The sequence below is a fragment of the Gobius niger genome (genome assembly GCF_951799975.1).
Source record: "Gobius niger genome assembly, chromosome: 3".
NCBI classification, from domain to species: domain Eukaryota; kingdom Metazoa; phylum Chordata; class Actinopteri; order Gobiiformes; family Gobiidae; genus Gobius; species Gobius niger.
Genome location: NC_136854.1, coordinates 6,601,496 through 6,625,644, shown reverse-complemented (window position 1 = coordinate 6,625,644; position 24,149 = coordinate 6,601,496). Strand labels below are relative to the sequence as shown.

The window sequence follows — 24,149 nt, the reverse complement described above, 5'->3', positions numbered from 1 at the left end:
TAAAAGGTATTCAATTTAACTTTGGGATTGTTGCATAGAACAAGCCCATATTACTGTCCACTTGAGCAGCAAAACTAAACAAACCAACATTAGTTTCATGTTCAGTCAAAGGGTGTATAGCTGGCCCTTTTCTGTTGCTGGACATTGTTTTAAAGTCTCTTAACTGCAAGTGAAAAACAGCTAAGTGCTTGGTGCTTTTAACTAATGGCCAACACAACGATTTTGACCCTGAGACCGATCCTGATGAATGAGCCGTGTTTTGTGTGGGCTGAAATGTGAGCGCTTCAACCATGCTTTTACCTAATGACTGCAAAATGCTAAGTAGACACTAGTATATGATAAATAACCTTTTAACAAAACACAATCTTCATACACAACAGTGACCCACAGCGTCCTGCGTCATTAAACCTCCAACTCAAGGGTTCAGAAAGTTTCTGCACCAAACAGTCACCCTGGAAATAATGTGTTCGAAGTATGTAAATTAGAGCAGTGGCGAAACCTGGAAAAGGCTGTTGAAATGAAATGTGAGGTGGGTCCAGAATGTTTTGATGATCATCCACTTTTAAACAGCAATAGTTCTATCTGAAAACGCTGGAATGAACTGTTACTGTTTGACCAGCATTGTTCAGATGGTGATGTAAATGTAAAAAGTAAAAAGTACCAGGCATAGAAATAAAAGTGTTGTTGAAAACAGTTAGCAAGCCTTTTCAGCGTCCGTTAGCCTAAATTAAGAACAATCCGAAAGAAGGCGGGTTCTGTGTCCCAGAGATGAAATGTGAATATCAACCCAAGAACAAATGCAAAAGACCTGGTGAAGATGTTTCACTCTGAAAAACGACAAACTCTTACCAGGTTCAGCAAGGACTGTACCGACGTGGGCTGAATTAAGGGGGGGGGGGGTTTCTGATGTGAAAGTTACAAACAAAAATGTATTCCACATCTACATTTCTGCTTTTTTATGATTATAATTGGCTACATTTGACATAGATGTTCCTCTTGTAAACATGCATATTTATGTTTGTTTCATACTATTTAACTCTGTATTACAGGACTGTATATATTTACAACATATATATGTAAACGTCTGACCTTTTTACAATTGTATTGCATTTTATTACATGATGATGGTAAACAATGGCAATGCTCTCCTTCACAAACAATCCCTTAGTTAATCTGAGCTCAGGCGGAAAGAAGAAAAAGACCAGTATTTAGCATGTGAACGTGTCCTTTAGAGATTTACAGAGTATAAACAATGACTGCATCTCAAATTCTGATGTTTTATCAAAGAAAACCATGTTCCCATTTTTACATGACTTGCTATTAGCATTAGCTTCCACCAATCACAAGATGGCTGCCATGTCTTTTCTGTTCCTCAGAGTTCCTTTGACTTTGATGTAGAAATATATCGTTTTATTTCATTTTTTTTGCGATGACCTCATCATCTTGGACTGAAGCAGGTCACAAGATGTATACAGAGAATATGAAATGTTTGTATGACTAACTGGACAATGTCCTGTGTGCAGACTTGAAGAAGGACAAGAGTAAGAAGAAGGGGCCCATGTCCCGACTGTTCGGCTGGAGCAGTAAGGACTCGTGACGTTTGGCCCGTGAGGAGCTCCCGAATGTTTGCAGAACCTGCTCCACACTAGAACCTCGCCTTACTGCCTTACTGCTTTACTGACTGATACTGTGAGACCACGGGAAGAACCAATGTTTTTGAGCCCTTTTTATTTTGGAATCTTTTCTTGAGTTTTCTCCTCTGACACTGGCCCTGGTCAAACCGATGATGATGACGATGATGGTGGTGGACTTACTTTGTGGTGTCGCTTCAGAGACTTTCCCAAACCCGGCAAACTCCCTGCAATGGAGTAAACACGGACTAAGGAAGACTTATCCAGGAATAAACCAAGACTAATCTTTTGTTATACTTTTGCAAATGCTTAGAGTCCTAGAGTCCCATAACAACATAATGGTCAGCCCAGTTTTCACAAATAACACAAGTGAATGCACATTTACAAATGCTGCTATTTTAGTTAACTAGTAATACATCCACCTCTTTACGAGTCTGTCCAGCCAGAATACACACTTCTGTTCTTTACAAAGGCGTGCAGACAAAAGCCGGGTATGACGTGTGTTTGAAACAAGGAAGTTAGAGGTTTAGTGAAGCTTCGGCCAGAAGAGCGGAGACTAATGTGTGTCGCTTCTGCTGCAAAATCTTAAGGGGTCATTAGCAACTCGGGTCAGATTTTAGACATAGAATTCAACACAAAATTGCAATGGGTCAAAAATACTTTGAATGAAAGATGAAGCAGGCACATTCTTAAGTACATTTAAGAATGCACCTTGACTTCATTCATGCAGTTCAGAGTAATCCTGTTCACTTCCACTTGTGAGTTATTTCACATCATAACTGTCCTCCACGTGTTTAAAGCCCATCATCCAACATCGGTTGGAAGCAGCCTCGTCCTATAAGGTGGTTTATAAACGGGACAGTCATTTGAACAGATTCATGGTGATTCTATACTTTTGGATATAAATATAAAAAGAAATGTTTTCTGGGAAAGATTCGCAACTCACCAGTTGAGAAGCACTGATTTAGTGGATTACAGGAGATAGTCAGTAATCAGACAATCAATACAACAAATATTCAATCATATACAAGAGTACCGTGTAGTACAATGGACACAAGATGAGAATCGCAGAGTAGTTCCTAAATGCTGCAGTATCGACCATTTTAGAAGATTTATTGTCCGACACGGGAGTAAGGCAGTACAAATCATTTAGGATTTCAACAATAGTTTTGGGCCAGGTTTGAAATGACCAAGTTGAGCTTTAAGGAAGGTTACTGAAGGCCAGATGACCGGCCCTGATGATGTGAGGTCCATTCTCACAGAGAATTAACCTGGCTAACACCATGCTGCTGTATGCGCTCGATTCATTTGGAACTGCACTGCAGCCTGGGGACCATGGCCGAAATTTTCGCATGGATTTGGGAACCAATCACAGAACGAGGAGGGACGGCAAGACGATGACGAGCTATTCAATATACGGAAGCTTGTGGTTTATTTACGGATTTAAAAAAATAAAAGTCATACGTCATCGGATACGATGATACGATTGGCTGTGGCTACGTGTAGACGCATGATAGACATTTGTAAACCACACCTCTCCTACGAGAAAATGAATTGGTGGTCCCCAGACTAAATATCACTTGTGATTTAAGTCTGGCGTTAGCCAGGCTAACAGAGAATGACAATCTGAGAGAAAAGATTCACACACAAAGGCCTTTATTAAACATTCTCAACAATCTGGACCAAATAAGACCAGCTCCGGGGTGTCCATTATCAGAAATAACTGGACTCAGACGGTTCTGTCTAATAATGAACACTTACTGGTGCATTGTCCCTCATAACTCATGTTTTTACACATATCGTAAGATCTGGAGCCTGGCAGAGATTATTAATGACCTACTTATCGTTGTATCCTTCAAGTTTCTGTTTTCTTATGTATTCTTAATATTGTCATGTTTAGGCCTCTATCAATGAAAAGTGTGCCAACCCTTTACTTCTCATTGGCTACATTATTGGTACAGATGTTTAGAATCGATAGGAACAAAGCAAAATGCACTCTTAAAAGCTTTGACTTGAGCCATTGTGAATGTGAACGAGTTATTCCAGTCAGCACTGTCTCATGGACTTCCTGACTGAAGGTACATTCCGGGTCTGTTTGTTTCATTTTTGAAATGAGAATGTCTGTTGGATGAATACTGTGTACTGTCTTCCAATGCAATTCTTTATTTATATTGTTTATGCAAATCTAAAAGGGATCAGCCATTGACTGATAGATCATGACCTTGCAGGCTTGTTCGTATTATCAGGACAGTGACCCCGACAAAAGTGACCCTGAACGTTGTGAAAGGAACTTATCCCTGTGGGAAATGGGTTTGATTAGACCACAACAGGTTGCGTTCACGTGACATCACCACATTCTAAAGAGCCTATAGTGTAAAATTGAGGTGGAGCAGCTGAAAATTCTGAAACATTTATAGTAACGGTCAAAATGCAGATTTCTAGGGTTTATTTATTCCTAAGTTCTCAAAAACTGAACATGAAACAAAGTTTAAACTATGGCGTCCAAAAGTGGAGAGAGTAGAACAAGAATAATGTGTCAGGTTTGTGAATACAATCTGTCAAATAATGACAAACATTTGGACATTTCTTTGGGTTTCCCTCCCGTAGATTTGAATTGGCGCCTGCTCCGACTGAAATAGAACTCAACAACATGAATGTAACCTATTAATAGTTTCCACTTGTTAGGTGCAGGGCCTTTAAAGTCCATAATAACTCCGTATCCACCTGAAGCACTATGGTCATAGAGATGTGAATGTGTTTGTTGAGAATTGTGATGTGAGTGACTTTGACAATCATTTGTAAATGATATGAAAGTTTTATAGTAAAACCCAGACTGCTTTTCACAGCCAGAGGGAAAACAAAGGAGGGAAAAGGGAACTTTCTCACGTTCCTCTACTATTACCTTAACAAATGCTAAATTATGAATCTATGTTGTTGTTAATAAAGACACAGACATGGAGAGGAGCCCATAAATACTTAAAAAATGGACAATGTTGACGAGTGAAAGTCCATGTTAACCAGGAAGCTACGTTAGCTTCATGCTACATATGCTAACTTTAGCTAATGAGTGTTGTTTCTCGCTTCTACTCAACAGTTTGCTGTAAATAAACACCACATGGATGTTGGCTTGACTTTATGTGTGTGATAAATATGTTTATAGTCCGCCAGAAAACGGCTCAAAAGAACGAAAAGTTGTGATTCCAATGAGATGTTTTCTTCTCCCTCGGCGAGGCCACGCCCCCTTGAATGACAGGTTGCTCGAAAAACGTTTCCAAAGTAAAGAATATTCATGATGTAAGCTACACAAAGATAGAAAAGCTATGGCCATGTCGATGTTCTTTATTTTTCTCCATAAACACGTTCTTAGTGTGACCAGAGTCCCAGATCTGAGGAAACCTGTTCCACTGCTGCTTTCCCTGAGAACTACTGATTGTAATGTTGATTTAACTTTCTCTCACTCTAAATGGGAAAGAAAACACATCAAACCAGACATGGAAAAGTCAGAAATAGTTAGGTCAGAGGGATCATGCAGCGCTCTAAACTTAAAAAAGAATCAATGTTAGACCGGGATCGCAGAACCATCAAGCTTTTCGCGGCCAATCAGAAAACAGAAAAAAGCAAAATAACTGTCTTAGACTTTAGAAGAAACAAGTCAATCTGTTCTTGCCGTTAACTGACCTGTAGTGTCCAGAAGTACAAGGCCCTGAGTGCAGAGACACCTTTCTGTTTGGAAGTGGATATAAAGCCAGGACTGAAGTTTATTTACACTAATGCGCGGTATAAATAAACTTGCCATTTCATGACACGATGTAAAATTAGGAACAGGGATCTGTGACCTTAGGGTTATTTATATTTATAAAAATAAAAAAGCACGCACTTGCACTAACAAATTCAGGTATTTTGGACATGTTTCACTTGTGGCTTTGTCTTGTCCACAGTGAAGACCATGTCCGGCACGTGATGTCCTGAACCCCTGAAATGATCAGTTTGTGTGACGCTTTTACAAAATGTGATTCACAATGTTCTGGGGTTTGACAGAGAGCAGGTTTTGGGGATTGTGTTTGATGAGCAAAACGATACGTTACTTTTTTATGGTCCAGTTCCACCAAACTCTCCAAAAAAGGAACCAGAAATGAACCGGGCGTGAACTTAGTCTCTAACTTTACAATCAACCAAATAGAGTTTATTAATCAGAACCAAAATCAGGACAAAACACAACATGTGACGGCACCATTCAGGGGAAATCCCAGTTAAAGTCCAACATTTAGTGAATCATAGTCAGAAAACAAATGTAAATGTTTGTTTTGACTCTTGCATGTTAATATCACCACTGCAGTTTCCTCCGTGGATGATTCAAACCAGTGTTTGATTATGAATGTATTAAATGATATGAATATCCAGGTGAAAAGCATCATTCTATTATCTCTCTCACTGTCCCAAATGACCTCAAATATCCCGTCCCATTTTAAAGTGTTACAAGGAAAATATACAGACAATTTAGAAATGATTAGCACATAAAAGCATAATTGTGTATAGGTTATACAGTGTTTAAAATATCAGACCCTTATGAGTTGGATAAACTTCTGTTATGCTGCGGGCCACGCCCCCATTGCAAGTCACAGGGTAAAACTTTATTGATGCTTATAATAAACCCCCAGAGCAAGGACACATTTTAAACAGAACTAACAGGATATTTGTATTATGCTGTCCCAAATGACCGCAGTAAAGTGAGCGGGACCACGTGATGTAGCTAAATGTCCACTGCCTTTTTATATCTTCTTTCAGGCATCACTTTGGGTTGCCAGATCCTGTGGCAGCACCAGTCGTCTTAAGGCCTGGGGGCCAGATTAGCCGGAGGGCCGCATCTGACCCAGCTCATCTTCCCATTTTGTTTGGAGAATAACGTCATGTTTCTCAGAGTAAATCCTGGTTTTGCAGACGTGCTGCTAAAAAAAACGAACGTCAACCCGCAGAAAAATCCAATGGTTAGTGGGAGGTGACAGTAAGTTACAGCCTGAAAACAGGCTGTGTGCCTGCAGCAGAACTTTAATATTCCATAGTCGTATTCTCACTTTTCCCCCTTCTGGACTGTCCTTACAGCAGGCCACCACCAGGGGGCGCCTCCTGCACATCCGAATTGTACATGAGGCACGAGCTTATGTCAATGGGTTTAAGGTTTTCTTTAGCAAAACATTCAACTAAACTAAACCAAACCTATTGTACAGATCATTATGAAAAACAAAGTACAAAAGTATGTATTAATAAATAATTTCTCTATATTTTTACTCATGTTGTACTTTTGATTCCACCACATTTCTGAACTTGATTAAAAGTATGATGTATATTTTTCGTTTAAACCTGTGTATTTCCCCAGTGACCTCTGTGTGACCTCTGTGTGACCTCTGTGTGACTTCTGTATGACCACTAAGCATCCTATTCTATCTCTGTTTGACCTACTTTAAAGTAAATACTTTTCTGTTTATATTGGACTTTTAAAGGAAATCTGACAGTTCTTAAAATGTGCAACTTTAAATCAGTCTTTGGTCATATTTGTTATTTTATTTGTAACACCCTCACTCTGATAACTCTAATAACTTTAAATTTGGGAATGGCAGGATTAAGTGATTGGTGTGCTATTGTATAAAAAAGTACAACATAAAGACGCACACATGCCACTCCCCATCCAGGGAGCTTTCTTTATAAGTGTATTGATGGACTGCCCCTTGAGATGTGCCATCTCGTTTGCGAGGGGGTCCATCAACACAAAACACTAGTTACGGTTAACAAAACACAGTCAAAGACAGGATACAGACAGGACAAAACACACATTAGGACAGTCGCACAGACAAAACAAACTTGCTCCATAGTCCTCCCAAACCCCTCCAAGATACTTAGACAAAATTTACAAAATAAAATAAATAAATAAAAGACAACAACAACAGAAATATAGTCAAAAGGAAACAATTCCAAGAGATGAGGTAAAAATACAAAATTACAAATACACTTAAAGACATAAACAAGGTGTTTTTAGGTGAGAAAATAAGGAGGCTCTAAATAAACCAAATGTGTTGTTAAAGAATGTTAAAGAACGAATGGATAAAGGTAAACTATGCTTCCTCGTGGTCCTCGTGATGAAACCAGAGTGTCAGCCGTGGATCTGACCCCAGAAACTCTAAACACATTTATTTAGACAGGCCTAAATATTTTGTTCTTTTATGTCATCCATGTTTTCACTTGTGTTTTTCCTTTCCTTTAATGAAGTGTATCTGCTGCTGCTGTGTCTGCAATGAACTGATTTTATTATGAACTGATTTTATAATGAACTCATTTTATAATGAACTCATTTTATTATGAACTGATTTTATAATGAACTGATTTTATTATGAACTGATTTTATAATGAACTGATTTTATAATGAACTGATTTTATAATGAACTGATTTTATTACAAACTGATTTTATTATGAACTGATTTTATAATGAACTGATTTTATAATGAACTGATTTTATTGTGAACTGATTTTATTATGAACTGATTTTATAATGAATTGATTTTATTATGAACTGATTTTATTATGAACTGATTTTATTATGAACTGATTTTATAATGAACTGAATTTATTATGAACTGATTTTATTATGAACTGATTTTATAATGAACTGATTTTATAGTGAACTGATTTTATTGTGAACTGATTTTATTATGAACTGATTTTATTATGAACTGATTTTTATAATGAACTGATTTTATTATGAACTGATTTTATTATGAACTGATTTTATAATGAACTGATTTTATTGTGAACTGATTTTATTATGAACTGATTTTATAATGAACTGATTTTATTGTGAACTGATTTTATTATGAACTGATTTTATTATGAACTGATTTTATTATGAACTGATTTTATAATGAACTGATTTTATAATGAACTGATTTTATTGTGAACTGATTTTATTATGAACTGATTTTATAATGAACTGATTTTATAATGAACTGATTTTATTGTGAACTGATTTTATAATGAACTGATTTTATAATGAACTGATTTTATTGTGAACTGATTTTATTATTAACTGATTTTATAATGCACTGATTTTATTGTGAACTGATTTTATTAAGAACTGATTTTATAATGAACTGATTTTATTATGAACTCATTTTATTATGAACTCATTTTATAATGAACTCATTTTATAATGAACTCATTTTATAATGAACTCATTTTATAATGAACTCATTTTATTTTGTACATTGCTGGGCAAATGTATCGAATGTATGAGCAAGCCAAAGGCACATCATTGTGCATGGTAGACAATAAAGTTTTTTCTATTCTATTCTATGTAAAGCACTTCTGTCCTGTCGTAAAGTAAAGTGCTCTAGAAATACACTCTGAGGCTCTAACTACAGGTCACACTTGGAAAATTAGAATATCATTTATTTCTGTAATTAATACATGATACTAATACTAATATATGATATAGGCTCATGCAGAGTGACACGTGTCCAGCCTTTGCTTGGTATTATTTTGATGATTATGGCTTACAGTCCATTATTAAAATATTCTAATTTTCTGATATTTTCAATTTGGGTTTTTTACAAACTGAGCCATAATAATGAAGATGAAAACAAATAAAGGCTATTCATACAGTGGTCTGCAGAAGTATGGACCATAAACATAAATATATTTAATTTAAATTTTATGTGAACGACACACACTAAGTGACACAATTGTGAAGTGAAATGACATGAATTAGATTTTCTTTTAAATAAAAAAAACTGAAAAGTGTGATGTGCAAAAGTATAGGCCCTCTTTCCTTTTAGTGCAACCGATTGCCTTCAGAAGTTGCCTGATAATTTCTAAATGATCACATGTCGACCTACCTACCTGTACCTGCGTGTAATCTAATGTCAGTTCAAATACAGCTGCTCTGTGATGGTCTCAGGTCTGTCAGAGACTATTGTGGAGCAGAAGCATCATGAAGTCCAAGAACACAGACAAGTTATTGAGAAGTATAAAGCTAGGTTAGGTTATAAAAACATCTCTCTGTGTACAGTTAAATACACCATCCAGGAATGGAAAGAGTATGACATCACTGCAAACCTACCAAGACCTGACCGTCCTCCTCAACTTACTGACCCAACAAGGACAAAATCATTACACTGAATCTAAATACTTGACGTAGGAAATGTCTGTGTTCATTAAGGAGGTTTTTATTTTATTTTATCTGAGCTGAAATGAAACAAGTATTTCAAGTAAATACAGGCCCATTCTTTTTTGAACCACCCTTGGGACCATTTTTGATTTAGCGTTAGCCGTTAGCTTCGAGACATACACACCTCCTGTGATGAGCAGGAAGGTGAAGTCATTTTGTTTTTAACCTGATGCTGTGACTGTCAGTCTGTACTCTGAGATATTTATTTATTTATTTATTTATTTATTTATTTATTTATTTTTTTATTTTTTATTTTTTATTTTTTATTTTTTATTTTTTATTTTTTATTTTTTATTTTTTATTTTTTATTTTTTATTTTTTTATTTATATCTTTGGACAAGACTCAACTACTGGGAAATGAGAGGAGAAAGCAGTGCTTCCTGAGGATCCTCTCAGAAGTAAAGTCCTTTCATGACTGTACAGCAGTTCCTTCTCTGAAGGACACATGCGACTACCACACCTCTCTCATTGGCTCTTCACTTCTTTTTGTTCTGTTTTTTTTTCTTTTTACTTTATGTTTTGTTTTAATATTTCATCTGCTGACATACATGATTTCATGATTTCTCCCTTTGACTCCCCCCTCGTGTGTGAGCAGTTCATAGAGACCATATCAATGAGTGCTGTGTGACCTGGTCAGCCCCGCCCCCTCACTCATCGGCCTATTGTCTGCTCTGTCTCCGCTCACACCACAGAGAACACATATGTGAGCGTGCACACGATTGTATAGTTTGTAGAGGTCGACATTCATATGTAGCACAGATACAGACCGAGTCTTTCCAAACTCAATCAAAGCTTCATCTGAAACGTTTGTCACAGGTCAGTGCAATGAACTATGTGCCCGGTCAGACTAAATAAATACTTCCTGAACTCCACCATACTGTGTCTTCAAAGCAGAGCTCGATAAAGGGATGAAAAAAAAACACCAGATAAGAGTAAACCGTTTTTATTGTTATTACCATTATTCCCCTATACGCACCAACACAGTCGCACTTTCTTTACTTTCTTTATTGAGTGTTGTTTGCTGTCTATTTGCTTTACCAATTGTCGTCTGCTGATTTCGTTGTCTCTATTTCGTAACTGTCTTAAAATTAAAACAAGGAACAACATCAGGAATATTGTATAATAGTGTCCAAACGTGTTCCTTGACTGAACAAAAGGCTTTGTAAATGTTTTAGAAATGATAAAATAAACACTTTAATAGTCATTAAGTGTTACCACATTATTTAATATAAGTTATTGCAACATTAGAAAGTTGTAGTAACTGTGTTTTTATTACATTTTGAAGTGGTTTTACACCACGCAGCTCTTCACTGGATCTGTGTTTACTCCGGCTCTAGTTCTTTGTCCATTTTCAGGCCAACATCATCCTCTCTGAGGAGCGCTCATGTCGACTCCAGAAGATCTGACGCTCCTCACTCTGCATGGCCTGCTCCAAAGTGATGAGTGGACATAACGTAGAGTTGGTGCGGTCAGTGCCAAGGATCAGTTTGACCGGATGAAAGAACAAAATGACTTCCTTTGGTCTCACTGAATATAATACTCTCTAAAGTCTTTTTGTGTTTGGTTTGGTTAATGCACATAAGGGGATCAGGACCGGGACTTCTTTAATTCTGAGCAGTTGATTACAAATATGTGTGATATTATATACTGTATGTGATTAAAATATGAATCCAAATGAATCACACTTGACTTTAGCGTCACTTTTCCACTTTCCTTTTTCCTGCTGACGTTGCTTTGGGACGAACACAAGACAAAAACCGTTCTACTGTCAAACACACAGTTATTCACACAGTTAAGCCACATAAAGATCATTCTCCAAAACAAAATCAAACTTTTTACACGGGAGAGTTTGAGATGATCACACAGGCCTCACATCTGCATTCAAATAAGTTCACATGGAGGAAAATACAAAGAAGCATCAAAAATGCACCTCTGAAAAAACCTAAATAAATGTCATTCATTCATTACTAAGGCCATAATTAAGTTCCATCAATAAAAAGAGCCCCCGATGCAGTAATGACAATTGTCAGAACAATGGCACAGACAATAATTGTAAGACATCTACAGTTTTTTATTTTTTATTTTTTTTATTTTATTAATTCTTATTCTTCACTCTTTTTTGTTTGTTTGTTTCCTACATGTGTGTTCAAATTCAAAATGAAAAATTCACATTGAAAATACACACTGTATTGTTTTTAAATGTTTCAAATTCAACAGTCTAAATTCAGAGTGACACGTTTGCTGTAGAATTCAGAGTTGGACGACTTTCTGCTACAAATACGTCACGCTTTTCACTTTTGCGATGGTTTGACTGAGCAGCTTTTGCAGTAATATGTGACCTGTAGTACCTGGACTTTTCACCTGTGGCCGTCAGGAGGTCCCGTCAGAGCCGAGGTTTAACACAGTGTTCTGGGAAACCTCTGCGTCAGTATCGATGCTTTAGAATAACAGGTAACCATCACTGACTGGATACTTTTCAAGAAACAGATTTCCACAAAGGATCCATCCAGTCAGAGTCTTAAGTACGATTCTAAATGTCGACGTTTGAGCCACTGCTGACACTTGCTCAGTCTCTCAGTGTCACAGGAAGATGGTTTGTGTGGGGCCATTGATGCGTTAGAAAAATATATCAAATGAATGAACTGTAAAAAATGTCGACGAACTGTTCTGATTTGATTCAATATTATGTTTTGAGTATTCCATCTCCACCGTCCTGACGGATTTGTGATGGATGCGATTGGACGCCCGCTCTGTTTCCACTGTCTGCCTGGGCCCTCTCCACACACACACACACACACACACACACACACACACACACACACACACACACACACACACACACACACACACACACTACAGCTCTGTATTCTGCCAATCTACTGTGACGCCATTTCTCTTCCCTTTTACCGAGCGCTCCAAGTCAGATGGACGAGCTGGAGACGGTTTGTAAATCAGCGCCATAAAACACTCAGTCACCCACTTGCTCTGGCGTCATTCATCCGCCTCACCGCCGCACAGGCCAACAACGGAGCCACAGACGCCCCGGGGCTGGCTGACAGGCGTGTGGTCACCGATATCTGAGCCAATAGCCTCTTCAAACCTCACCGGTTGATTTGAATTATTTGTTTGGGGCAGTCCGTGTTAATGAAGACACACTGGACGAATGCAGGCAAACACGCTACACCAGATGGTAGACTCTGATTCCTCCTGGCCTATTGTACATGTTTTTAGTGGTAGGGGAGGGGAGGGGAGAGAACATGCAAACTCCTCACAGAAAGGCCTAACCGGGCTGCACGAAACATTCCAAACCATAAAGTCTTTCTCAGTGAAACAAGTAAAGTCCAGAGAATCAGACGGCTAATGTTTGTGATGAACCACTTCATCAGGGCGGAAGATGTTCCACTGCCCGCCAGCAGGAGGAGTCACCAGGCAACACATGCTCAGATTATTTTCACTCGAATTCAACCCCGATACTTTGGGCCGTTTTTCCAAAATAATCTCTTCTATAATCCTGTGTTTGTGTAAAATGTGTCAGTGTTGAGCTGAACTCCCGGGTTCCATTCACACCTGGGCCTTTCCGTGGAGTTTACATGTTTCCCCCGTGTCCTCTGTGCACTCTGGCGTCCCCTACCACTAAAAACATGTACAATAGGCCAGAATGAGTGTAGTGTGTGAGTGGTTGTTGGTGGTGGGAGGGGCTAATGGCTTGTAAAGCACAATACAAATGTAAGCCAGTGTTATTATTACAGCATGGGGCGCTTTATCTGGGGCAGAGGGCTCATGTTTAGTAGGTACTTCAGAGAAAGCTCAATCAAAAGACAAAAAACTGTAAATCGCCACTAAAACAAACTATATGGTAAGTCTGTTATTGCGTATGGTTACGAAATTACAAGGAAAACTCTGGTCTGAGCCTCCGCAGACCTGTCACTGATTTTGTGCTCTCTTGGCAAACACCTACATGACAGTTATTGTGTCCGGTAAGGAAGAACATCTTACCTTTTAGTAGACGGGCGGCTCATTTCGTCCATTCACTCTCCACACGTCCCACACAACCTGGGCACGTTTGATTCCATCTCTGATCTGGACCGGCTCCCCCTCGCCTACGTTTGTCTGCGCAGACCAATTCCCCCGTATCGCCTTACCAACCCAATCCCCGTCCTGTTGAATGCCCCCTCAGCCTTTTAGTTTGTCCTCCCGAGCAGCGTGTAAGAGCTTCATCACGGCCGGCGCTAACAGAATTAGCGCCTGTTAGCTCCCCCCACTCCTTCCACTTGGAGGAGTGTGTTATTTCATTTGCGGCAGGACTCATGAGCCACTTAGCGCCGGGTCCGGTGCGGGGATGGATTGATTAGGCCTTATCTGGTTACGCCTTTAAATCTCACTCTCTCTCTCTCTCTCTGGTTGATGTGATTTCACGCTCCTTCTCCAGCGGGCCTTGCAGCTGCTCAGACATAAGCGAGCGCGCGATAGATAAGGACGGATTGTCTTCCAGGATCAGAAACGTCCAAATTACGCGCTTCCACATGAGGCTGCTGATGTGGCGATATTCTTTCTCGGAATTCGCTCGAATAGCCGGATCTAATGGCGGAATATGTTGAGAAATATAAAAAACGCCGGGTATCTCTCGTTAGGCCTTTTATTCCTCGAACGTCCCGCGCAATCTGATTTGTCGGGGAGCTTGGAAATTGAAAGTTACAAGAAACAGCTGTGTCGAAAAGTGGCGTAATATCATTTTGCGAAAAGGAGAACAAGAAGTGCGCATCGGATTAGGAAGCTCTTAAGTGATTTAGACTCTGAGTGTGCGATACGTGATCCAGCGCAGATCAGTTTAGTTGGACTGTCGGAGATTCTGTTAGGCCTCTCGTGTTACACCTGACTCCAGCCCAGATAAATACAACTTCAATATCTTCCTGAGCCGCTTCCAAAATTCTATCACACATATTCTATTATATTCTAGGCAAAAAAAAGGAACACTTTTAGTAATAAGCAATTACTTGAGTATGTTTTAGAGATTTGTCACTAAATTACATAACATGCTTGTCCACAGTGCTTGGATTTAGATTTAGAAGAGACTATATATGGCCATGATCCTTTTCTTTTATTATAGTGGCTCCTGTTAGGTTATACCCAATCAACCACCGGAAGACAGACATTTCTGATTCTGGTCCCAATGAGACCAAACTTAAACCACCGCCATTTCCCTACAATCAGGCACTAAAGGTACTCGACCAAAAAAACATCATTATCATGACTGTAATATTCCCAGTTAGTTCAAAATATGACTCTATATACACCTTTTCAAATAGTCTTTGAAATTGTTAATACTACTGCTTCAAATCTATTAAAACATTTCAGAAAACTTTATTCTGAACAAACAGCCTGAAGACTTTCCTCTTTGTAGAGGAGCGAGACAGGGCTGCCCTCTCTCGTCTTTACTGTTTAACATACCTTTGTAATACACCTGCTTTGCTAGTACTACAGTTATCCCAAATACTCATATCACAAACCATATCACAAAAGAGGCCACATTTAACCCAATGTTTTCGCTCATGTTTATAACACGTGCAATATTAAAGCAAAGATCACAGATGTTTTAAGGCATGCAAAAACAGAGCTCAGGATTGTACTGTTAAAAACCGCTGAGAAGTCTGGAAAAAGAAGTACTTCATAATTCAGAATGTGACATTCTGAAGAAACAAGCAAGGTCAAACTATTACAAAAAAATAAGAAAAAAAAAATCCGATGCACTCCGATGCCTGGTTAAAAGTCCTTTATTGAGTATGTTTGACCTTCTTCAGGGCAAACTCATATGTCTTACTCTTTCCTCTTTATCTGTGATTACGTCATCAAAATCAAGCATGTGATCGTAGCCACTTCTCTTCTCGACATGCCTGTTTACTGGCCTGTGTGCGCTCGAATCATTTCCAACTTCATATTAGCCTGGAGGCCATGGCCACAATCTTTACTTGGATTTGGGACCAATCACAGAAGGAGGAGGGACGGCGAGACGATGTCGCACTATTCGATATACGGAAGCTTGTATAGTTTGTTTACGGATTTAAATAGAATGAAGGTTTATTTACAGATCCAACATGACAGCAGCAGACGCAACGCCATCTTTCGATCAAGCTTTAGACCGTGTTCTAAATAGTTTAGCTCAAACGTTTACAGCGGGAACGTCATAGGTCATCGGATACAATGATACGATTTAACTATGGCTACATGCAGACACATGTGACAGACATTCAGCCCAAAAAATGGTAATCGTAAACCACACCTCTCCTACCAGAAAGTGAATTAATGGTCCCCAGACTAAATATAACTCCTGATATTCTGTCTGCTGCTACCCAGGCTACTGTTTATACCTGAATTATATGAAACAATGCACAACATAATCAGTATGACTTCCTTAAAGAGTATTGAACACGCTCTAACAATGCATTACTCATATATTTTGATATATGTATAAAGTTCTTAAAGTGAAGTCTGTTTTACAAATGTAATAGATTGTGCATAATTGAGTTCCTGAGAAAGCAACTTGACATAACGTATAATATTCAATAACAATATCAACCCTCCTTTTGTTGATTTCAGTAACTAATCAAAATCCCCACTGTCACTTTGACCAATAAGACAAGCTCTGCTGTGAACAGAGCGGAGTTTAACCGCTTACTTTGGACATTTTGTTCCTGCTCTCCTCATTTTGCAAACTAAGAGTAGCTTAGTGGTCAGAACTTAATATTTTAGTAGTTAATATTGTAGTTTCCTGTTTGTTCTCTCCCTTTTCTTCCTCCAAATCTAAATGGTGTATATGATTTCAATCTTGAATGTTTACCCTTCCTCACGTTCATTACCCCATTCAGTTTACCTTTACCTCTATTATTATTGTTTCTTTACTATTATTTGTTACTATCATCATTTTTTTTCATGTTCCACGATTTGTTTCCCATGATTTACTATTTACTTTCATCTTTTTTGTTTTGTTTTCTCTCTTATTCATATCTCACACCAACTCAGCACACACACCGCACATCCACGCCATGCAGAACCCAAGAACGAAGAATCAAATATGTAGCCTACCCTTATGTGTCTTTCCTTTGTCTATGTGCTATTTGTAAGCTTTGTTTTATGTCAATAAAAAATAAAATAAATAAAAGCAACACAAATAAATAAATAAATAAATAAATAAGAGTAGTTCAAGTCCATTCAGATGGTCCGGGGGGAAACCTGCTTGTTTACTTTGAAATTTTACTCTTGACTCTCTCTTCACTTATGGACTATCACGTTAACGCGCAGTCAGTTATAATGTTCCAGGAGCTGTCCAAAAGTGTATTCAATCAAATGGGTCGGAGCTAATCTCCAAAGGAATTTAATTGGACGGAAAGTACTGGCACTCGTAAGTTCCGTTTAGAAGAATTCGCGTAACCACGTCAGCCAACGAGCCGACAGAAAGATCTGTGTTCAGCGCGGGTTCAGACCAGCGGGTGATACGACCCAGCCACTTTCACCGTCTTTGTCTTTAGCTGTAACAACACTTTACCTCCACTGGACTGGAGTGTTTTATCAGACACACACGCTCACGCACACGCACACACACACACACACACACACACACACACACACGCACACACACCAGTGCATGTGCTTCCCCGTCGGAGCCTCAGAGCAGCTCCTCTAATGAAGTCCGCCGAGTATAATTAGTCTGACCAATTAAGAGAAGCATCCATTATGTCATTATATTGGTGCACTGACAGAGTGCCCACTCAGCTGCCCTCACCTGCCGAGAGCGAGCGCAGAGGCTCTCCACACGAGCCGCCACAGGGCCCTGCACCGGCTGTTGAGAACCACTGCATGGGACATTGGGAGAAAAAGTGTTCATTTTGTCTAAATATTTGTGGGAAATCTATGACAAAACATAGGCTCGCAGAATTTTTCAAATATCAAGGCTACTTTTCTTGCGGTGGATGTCCTAGAATGAATCATTTTGAGCTTTTACCATGTTAGGATGTTATATCTTCCACAGAAACAGGCCTGGCTGGAGCAGTAATCTGTCTCCCTCATCTGCACACAAACACTGGTCACTAAGTGGATGGAATGTGAGGATTGAAGGCAGAGGCTTTTCATGCACCGTCACAAACCGTTACAAGTTACCATTACCATTCATATTACCATTAATGGGAATTGTTGGGAACTGTTGCGTCTTATCAGGAATTTGTTAAGAATGTTAAGAATCGGACGAATGTGGTTACAATAAGTATAAGTAAATATAAATATAAATAAAAGCGCTCCCGGTCTTGTTTGCTCCTCCTTGTAAACTGTTCCAGGTATGTCATATTTATGTCAGTCTTAATAAAATAAAGTTTCCAAGTTCAAATCATATCAATCAGCATTTCTAAACGCTTCTGGCGCAGCTGGCAGGAAGTGAGCCTCCCAGCGTCTGCTCCGTCGCCTTCTCTGCTTCCACAGTGTGCCACTTCTCGTCCAGGAAACGAGCGCCTTCCTCTCATTGCAAACCAGATTCTCTAAAAGTGACTGAGTGCCGTCCTTTTGGTGGAAGCCATGCTGCAAGACTTACACGGCTACACTTGCTTACGTGTAAACCCAGCATTCTTCGTCACACAGAGGATTTTTTATGAAGTTCTGACACCTTTACCAAACGTGTGCTGGTCCTGCCTGTGGTCTCTCAGATCAGATCAGATCTCTCACAGATCAGCCGCCTGCTCTGCCGCTCTACGTCATTGTGTTCTCCTCAGGTTCATGCCACCAGTGTCACGTGAGAAGCCTGACACATTTTAAACGCATACAAACAACCTCAGATTGGAAAAAAAGTCTCCTTAAAATGTAATGGCTTTAAATGTGACGTGCATTTGGAATGACCGCACACTCCAGCAGAGGACGCCTGAGTGCTAACCACTGTGCCCCTCTCCTGTCCCGTCCTGTAATGCCTGCTGACAGCTCTGTGAACAGAAGTCCCATCTTCATATGCAGCGTTCATATGCAGCGTTGGTGACAGCATTGATATTCGGTGTGACCCGGGATCAGGGCCTGCTCTCTGAACAGGCGCTGTTAGAAAAGGTCAGAGATGTTTTTTAATCTTCAGAGGCTTTGATGAAGCGGTGCGAGCAGCTTCCAATCAGCACAGTCGTAAGAATCTCCATGTTTGATTTGTCACTGGATTCTGTTCTTAGTAGTAGTTTATTTGAGCAATTTTCCTCCTTTATTCTTCCTTTACATCATCACATCATTACACAGTCATGTAAGTTTAGACAATTTACAGTCGGAAGTCATTGTGTGATTCTGTGAGATCAATAAAGTACCATCTTATCTTATCTTCATGGGATGTAAAAAAGGTGTTCTGTCCGATGTAAAAGTGTGTTTCATTAACAAGGTTAGAAATGGTTCTTAGACATTCTTAAACATTGACGTGATATTAGTCACGAAAGATGAATATGGCCGGATTGGACCTAATCCTCACAAATAAGGATCAGGCAACTATTTGTACATTTTCTGTTTGGAGATTTATGGCTTTCTCCCATGCATCGCAGTCCAGAACCTGAACGCAACCTATAAGAAATGTATGTTTAATGTAAAATACTGTATTCCCACAAATGAATACTGATGAAACAACAAACAACAAAAACACCCAGGATCAGTCATTGTAGCACTCATGTTTTGTGCTTTTTCAGTAGATCCTATCCAACAGGGACTGAACTACAAGAACTGGAGCTCCCACAAGGACTGGACGGTCTGGTCCTGTCTGCAGAGGGTCTGGTCCGGTCTGCAGAGGGTCTGGTCCTGTCTGCAGAGGGTCTGGTCCTGTCTGCAGAGGGTCTGGTCCTGTCTGCAGAGGGTCTGGTCCTGTCTGCAGAGGGTCTGGTCCGGTCTGCAGAGGGTCTGGTCCTGTCTGCAGAGGGTCTGGTCCTGTCTGCAGAGGGTCTGGTCCTGTCTGCAGAGGGTCTGGTCCTGTCTGCAGAGGGTCTGGTCCGGTCTGCAGAGTGTCTGGTCCTGTCTGCAGAGGGTCTGGCCCTGTCTGCAGAGGGTCTGGTCCTGTCTGCAGAGGGTCTGGCCCTGCCTGCAGAGGGTCTGGTCCTGTCTGCAGAGGGTCTGGCCCTGTCTGCAGAGGGTCTGGTCCTGTCTGCAGAGGGTCTGGTCCGGTCTGCAGAGTGTCTGGTCCTGTCTGCAGAGGGTCTGGTCCTGTCTGCAGAGGGTCTGGTCCTGTCTGCAGAGGGTCTGGTCCTGTCTGCAGAGGGTCTGGTCCTGTCTGCAGAGGGTCTGGCCCTGTCTGCAGAGGGTCTGGTCCTGTCTGCAGAGGGTCTGGTCCTGTCTGCAGAGGTTTCCCTGGTATAGCTTAGGACGCGGTGAAAATGGTTCCACAACCCGCCAGTTGAGAACCTCCAGGACCAATGGATAGATGCTTTATGGCTGAATTTGGCTCGCGGGCATTATGTTGTCTAGTGCTTGTACCTAATCCACCTCAAAGGAGAGTGTTGTTGGGAGAAATGTTAAATGAAATGTCCCCTTAAGAACATGCCAACTCACTCACTGGGCTTTAAAACCCTCACTGCTTTTTTATATGTTTTCTAAACCCGAGAGGACCAGTTCTGGCCCGATTTGGCGAGAAGGCAATCGGGACACATGTAAGCCCGTTGTAAACCCCGTGCTGCGAACCAACCCCTCTGCCTCCTCTGCTGGAGGAGAACTCGCCAAGCTCCTGGGGACCAGAGTGGGCCCGTGAGTGGAGGAGTTCGGACTGGGCCTGGATGGAGCAGATTAGTGTTTGTTGATGGGGATTACAGAACAAAGCGGCGAGAGGAGACTAATCCAAGCGTCGTCGTCAGCAAACCCATTCAGAGCGGTTCTTTATTCAGAGGGATTACCTCTCGCTGTTATTGTTATTACAAATGTCTTCACAGCTACGCAAAGTCCTACAGTCGACTCATTTACACACAAAGCCCCGGGACATTATACTATTGTCAGAAAGTAAAAGTGCTCTTCCAGAGAAAACTTTGATCTAGAAACACTTTGGCTGGGCAGTGTATCTTGCTTTACTGGCGTTTTTCTAGCTTTTAAACATGTTCTAATCCTTGTCAAAAACAAACCTGGACTTCAAGCCTGCACAAAACAAAGTGTCATTTTTATCAGACAAGTATTGTAATTAATAGCAATTAAGTTTATTCATATTTAAAACATCACATTTCAAAGTGCTCAGGATTTTTTTTTAAATATCCCACAGGTTGGAATAAAAATCGGTCATATATATACAGTGTCATTGTTAATGAGGTGTAGAAATATTTGCAGGACAAGGGAATCTCAGTGTAAAACAATCTTAATGTATGATATTGGCTGCTGTACGGCCGTAGCATCTCTGTAGTCCAGTCATCACTTTGATTATGAAAGTTTCATGATAAATAGTTAAGCTAATCGTAACGCACTCGCTATGCTAACACAGCTAGTGCTAACGTCCACAACAGCTTAAAAATACTCTTGGTCCATGCCGCAAAAACATCATTATTGTAAGGAAACATTGACCTTTGTGCTTCCATGTGGCCTTGAGAGCAGAGTTAGAACTCGTGGCAGAATCGAGTCCTGCAGCTGCAGTCGGGAGCGCTGAACCTCCTTTGGTCTTTCTCTTTGCCATGTGGTAAGAAGCCTTTATTGATCTCACAATGGAGAAATTCACTGGTTACATTCAGAGAGACTCAGGGTGTGCAGAATAGGCAGAAAATGTGCAGACAAGTAAATAGTAAATAGTGGTATCCAATATTCAATGACTACCAAAAACGTTAAGGGGAAAAAAGTATAAACAGTAAAAAATGAATAAACAGACTACAAAACAAGTGCAGGTTTACAGTCATAGTGCACGTGGTTGATAAAGTGACGCTGATCAGTGATGTAAATACAGGGAGAATTGCATGTATTCTGCAAAGTGGTTATTGCACATGTTACTTCACAGTCACAGCAGTGGGGATGAAGGACCTGCTCCTTCTTGCACTGATGGTGTCTCAGTCTTCCACTGAAAGAGCTGCTCAGCTCCTCCACAGTCACGTGCAGTGGGTGGGAGGTGTTGTCCATGATGGAGGTGAGCTTGGCTGGTACTCTCCTGTCACTCACCTCCTCCACAGAGTCCAGGGGGCCCCAGGACGGAGCTGGCCCTCCTGACCAGCTTGTTCAGGCTGTTCTGGTCCCGCTCTGTGCGGCCCGGGGCCCAGCACACGGCAGCGTAGTGGAGAGCAGAGGCTACCACAGAGTCATAAAAAGTCCAGAGCAGAGGCCTGCTCACTCTGAAGGACCTCAGTCTCCTCAGAAGGTGGAGGCGACTTTGGCCCTTCTTGTACAGGGCGTTGGTGTTGTGGGACCAGTCCAGTTTATTGTTGAGGTGAACACCCAGGTACTTGAAACTGTCCATGGATGTTCAGCGGTGTGTGCGGTAGTGACTTCCTCCTGAAGTTGATCACCATCTCAGGAGGGCTTTAAGTTCAGGGGTCACCCTGAGGTGGTAGTTGGAGAAACACCGTACCTTCCGGGTCGGTACAGTGTTTTCCACACAGTTGATGCAGTCTGTGAGGCACTGTGTCACAGCATCGATGTCCTCTCCATGAGAGCTGCTGTTCATGTTCATGGTCTCTTTCTGCCTCTTCTCTCCACGCTTTCGCAGACTTCTTCTGTGCTGGCTTCCTTCACACTTTGGGCGTAATACCTTAGGAGCACTTCGATGTCCGGCATTGAAGTGCTACTAAGGTATTATTACGCCTTACATATATAGTATCCCTTTTTATCCGCTTAGAAAATCGACATGTTTAATTTTGTGTAAATATACTTGGATTGTGTAAAGGCTCACGTAACTGTATTTAAATAGGGGGAACGTGGAACAGCTTGGTGGCTTCTGACTTCACCCAAGTTTGGGGCTATGCTAGGAGAGGCTGAACGCTACCAATTTGCATGACTGAGTGCACACACAAAGACCAGACAGTTACGCATCAGCTCGTCTAAGCTCAGGTAAGAACATATCTCAGTATGTAAAAACGGTGGCCTGTTCCTTTAAATCCGTCCAGGGAAACCACAGAGTCCGGTATATGTCCATTTTACTATGTCTCCATTAAGCACAAGTATTTTTTCCTTTCCTGTGCCTCATGAATGAGAGCAACAGAAGCTGAATCAGGTTGTGTGTTTTTGTGATAACTCCACAGAGGGAAATATCGAGCACTAGCCATGTTAGCATTGGCGAATGCGATTAGCCTATTTATTTTGAAATCGAGGTTGTGACCGTACTACAGAGATGGTACATCATGACCCAATACGATAAATTCAGATGCTTTTAGACTGATTCAGTTTTCCCGCAAATATTCCTGCAGTTCTGGCTCATTTATATGTTGTTGGACTGATGTTTAATCCCAACATGCGGCCGGCCAATCATGTATTTCGGAAATGAGGAATAAGGGAATGGGTTTTTGTCTTGTAAACGATTCATTGTGCAGTACTTAGAAAACGGTTTTGTGTAGATCAAAGGTGCTATACAAATACAATACACAGAACAATGGAGTACAAGAGAATAGGAGGGTCTTCAGATGTATATGAAGAGTTGGATATATGCCAAACAAACAAGACAGCACTAACAACTCATGTTAGTCGATGTGATACTTTTACTCATTTATGGCTCTGCTTATACTTGTTCAACCACTGCCCGCCTCCCTAAATATCGGGGACGTTGGTTTGGTTTTTGCCTGTTGGAACAGAGGAGCGCACAGACCGCGGATTTGTGGATAATTAGTGCGATGAGAGGCCGAGTGGTAAAGGGAGATTGAGCTCTGAATGGAGCTCTTTATGGGTATGGAAATATCAGCTCCTTCATAGAGCCATTGTCCAAAAGCCCCCTCATTAACATCCATTTGAATAATCTGATTACCGTAGTGTCTTTGTCTGCACGGAGGAGCGAACGCTGATATTGTCTGAGGCTGCTTCACCAGTAACAATCATATTTAGCCCACTTTAATGTCCCATAATGCCATTGACTTCGCTTCAGTAGGGGGAATTGGTGTCTATTTTCAAAACGGCTTCTTTCAACAGCTGAACAGATGTAAGCTCTGCGCTGACTCGTGTATGGAGACGATTGGAGGCACCTGCTGAGTTTGATCGAAGCGCCTGTGTTATGCAAAAATGGCCTTTTTGGAGAATTGAACCATGTTGTAACGTTCTCGTTCTGTTCAAAACCTGGAGCCATGTGGATTTGTTTCACTGGCAATCGTTCACATTTAGTCCGTCTCTCGCTTTAGCCGATCCGCTGATATACGTCATTTCTTTTGGT

General features: G+C 40.6%; 2 protein-coding genes across 2 annotated transcripts in view; one reads left to right on the top strand and one right to left on the bottom strand.

The window, feature by feature from the left end:
- LOC306960590 (uncharacterized protein) overlaps nucleotides 1–1,975 on the top strand; it is a 44,068-nt gene extending 42,093 nt beyond the window's left edge. Inside the window, exon 17 of the mRNA XM_079553021.1 lies at nucleotides 1,524–1,975. Within this exon, the coding sequence (XP_079409147.1) occupies nucleotides 1,524–1,597 (74 nt within the window). The 3' untranslated portion in view covers nucleotides 1,598–1,975. The remainder of the gene's footprint in view (nucleotides 1–1,523) is intronic.
- LOC306961346 (bromodomain-containing protein 4-like) overlaps nucleotides 1–24,149 on the bottom strand; it is a 461,990-nt gene that overhangs the window by 60,914 nt on the left and 376,927 nt on the right. The window lies entirely within an intron of this gene.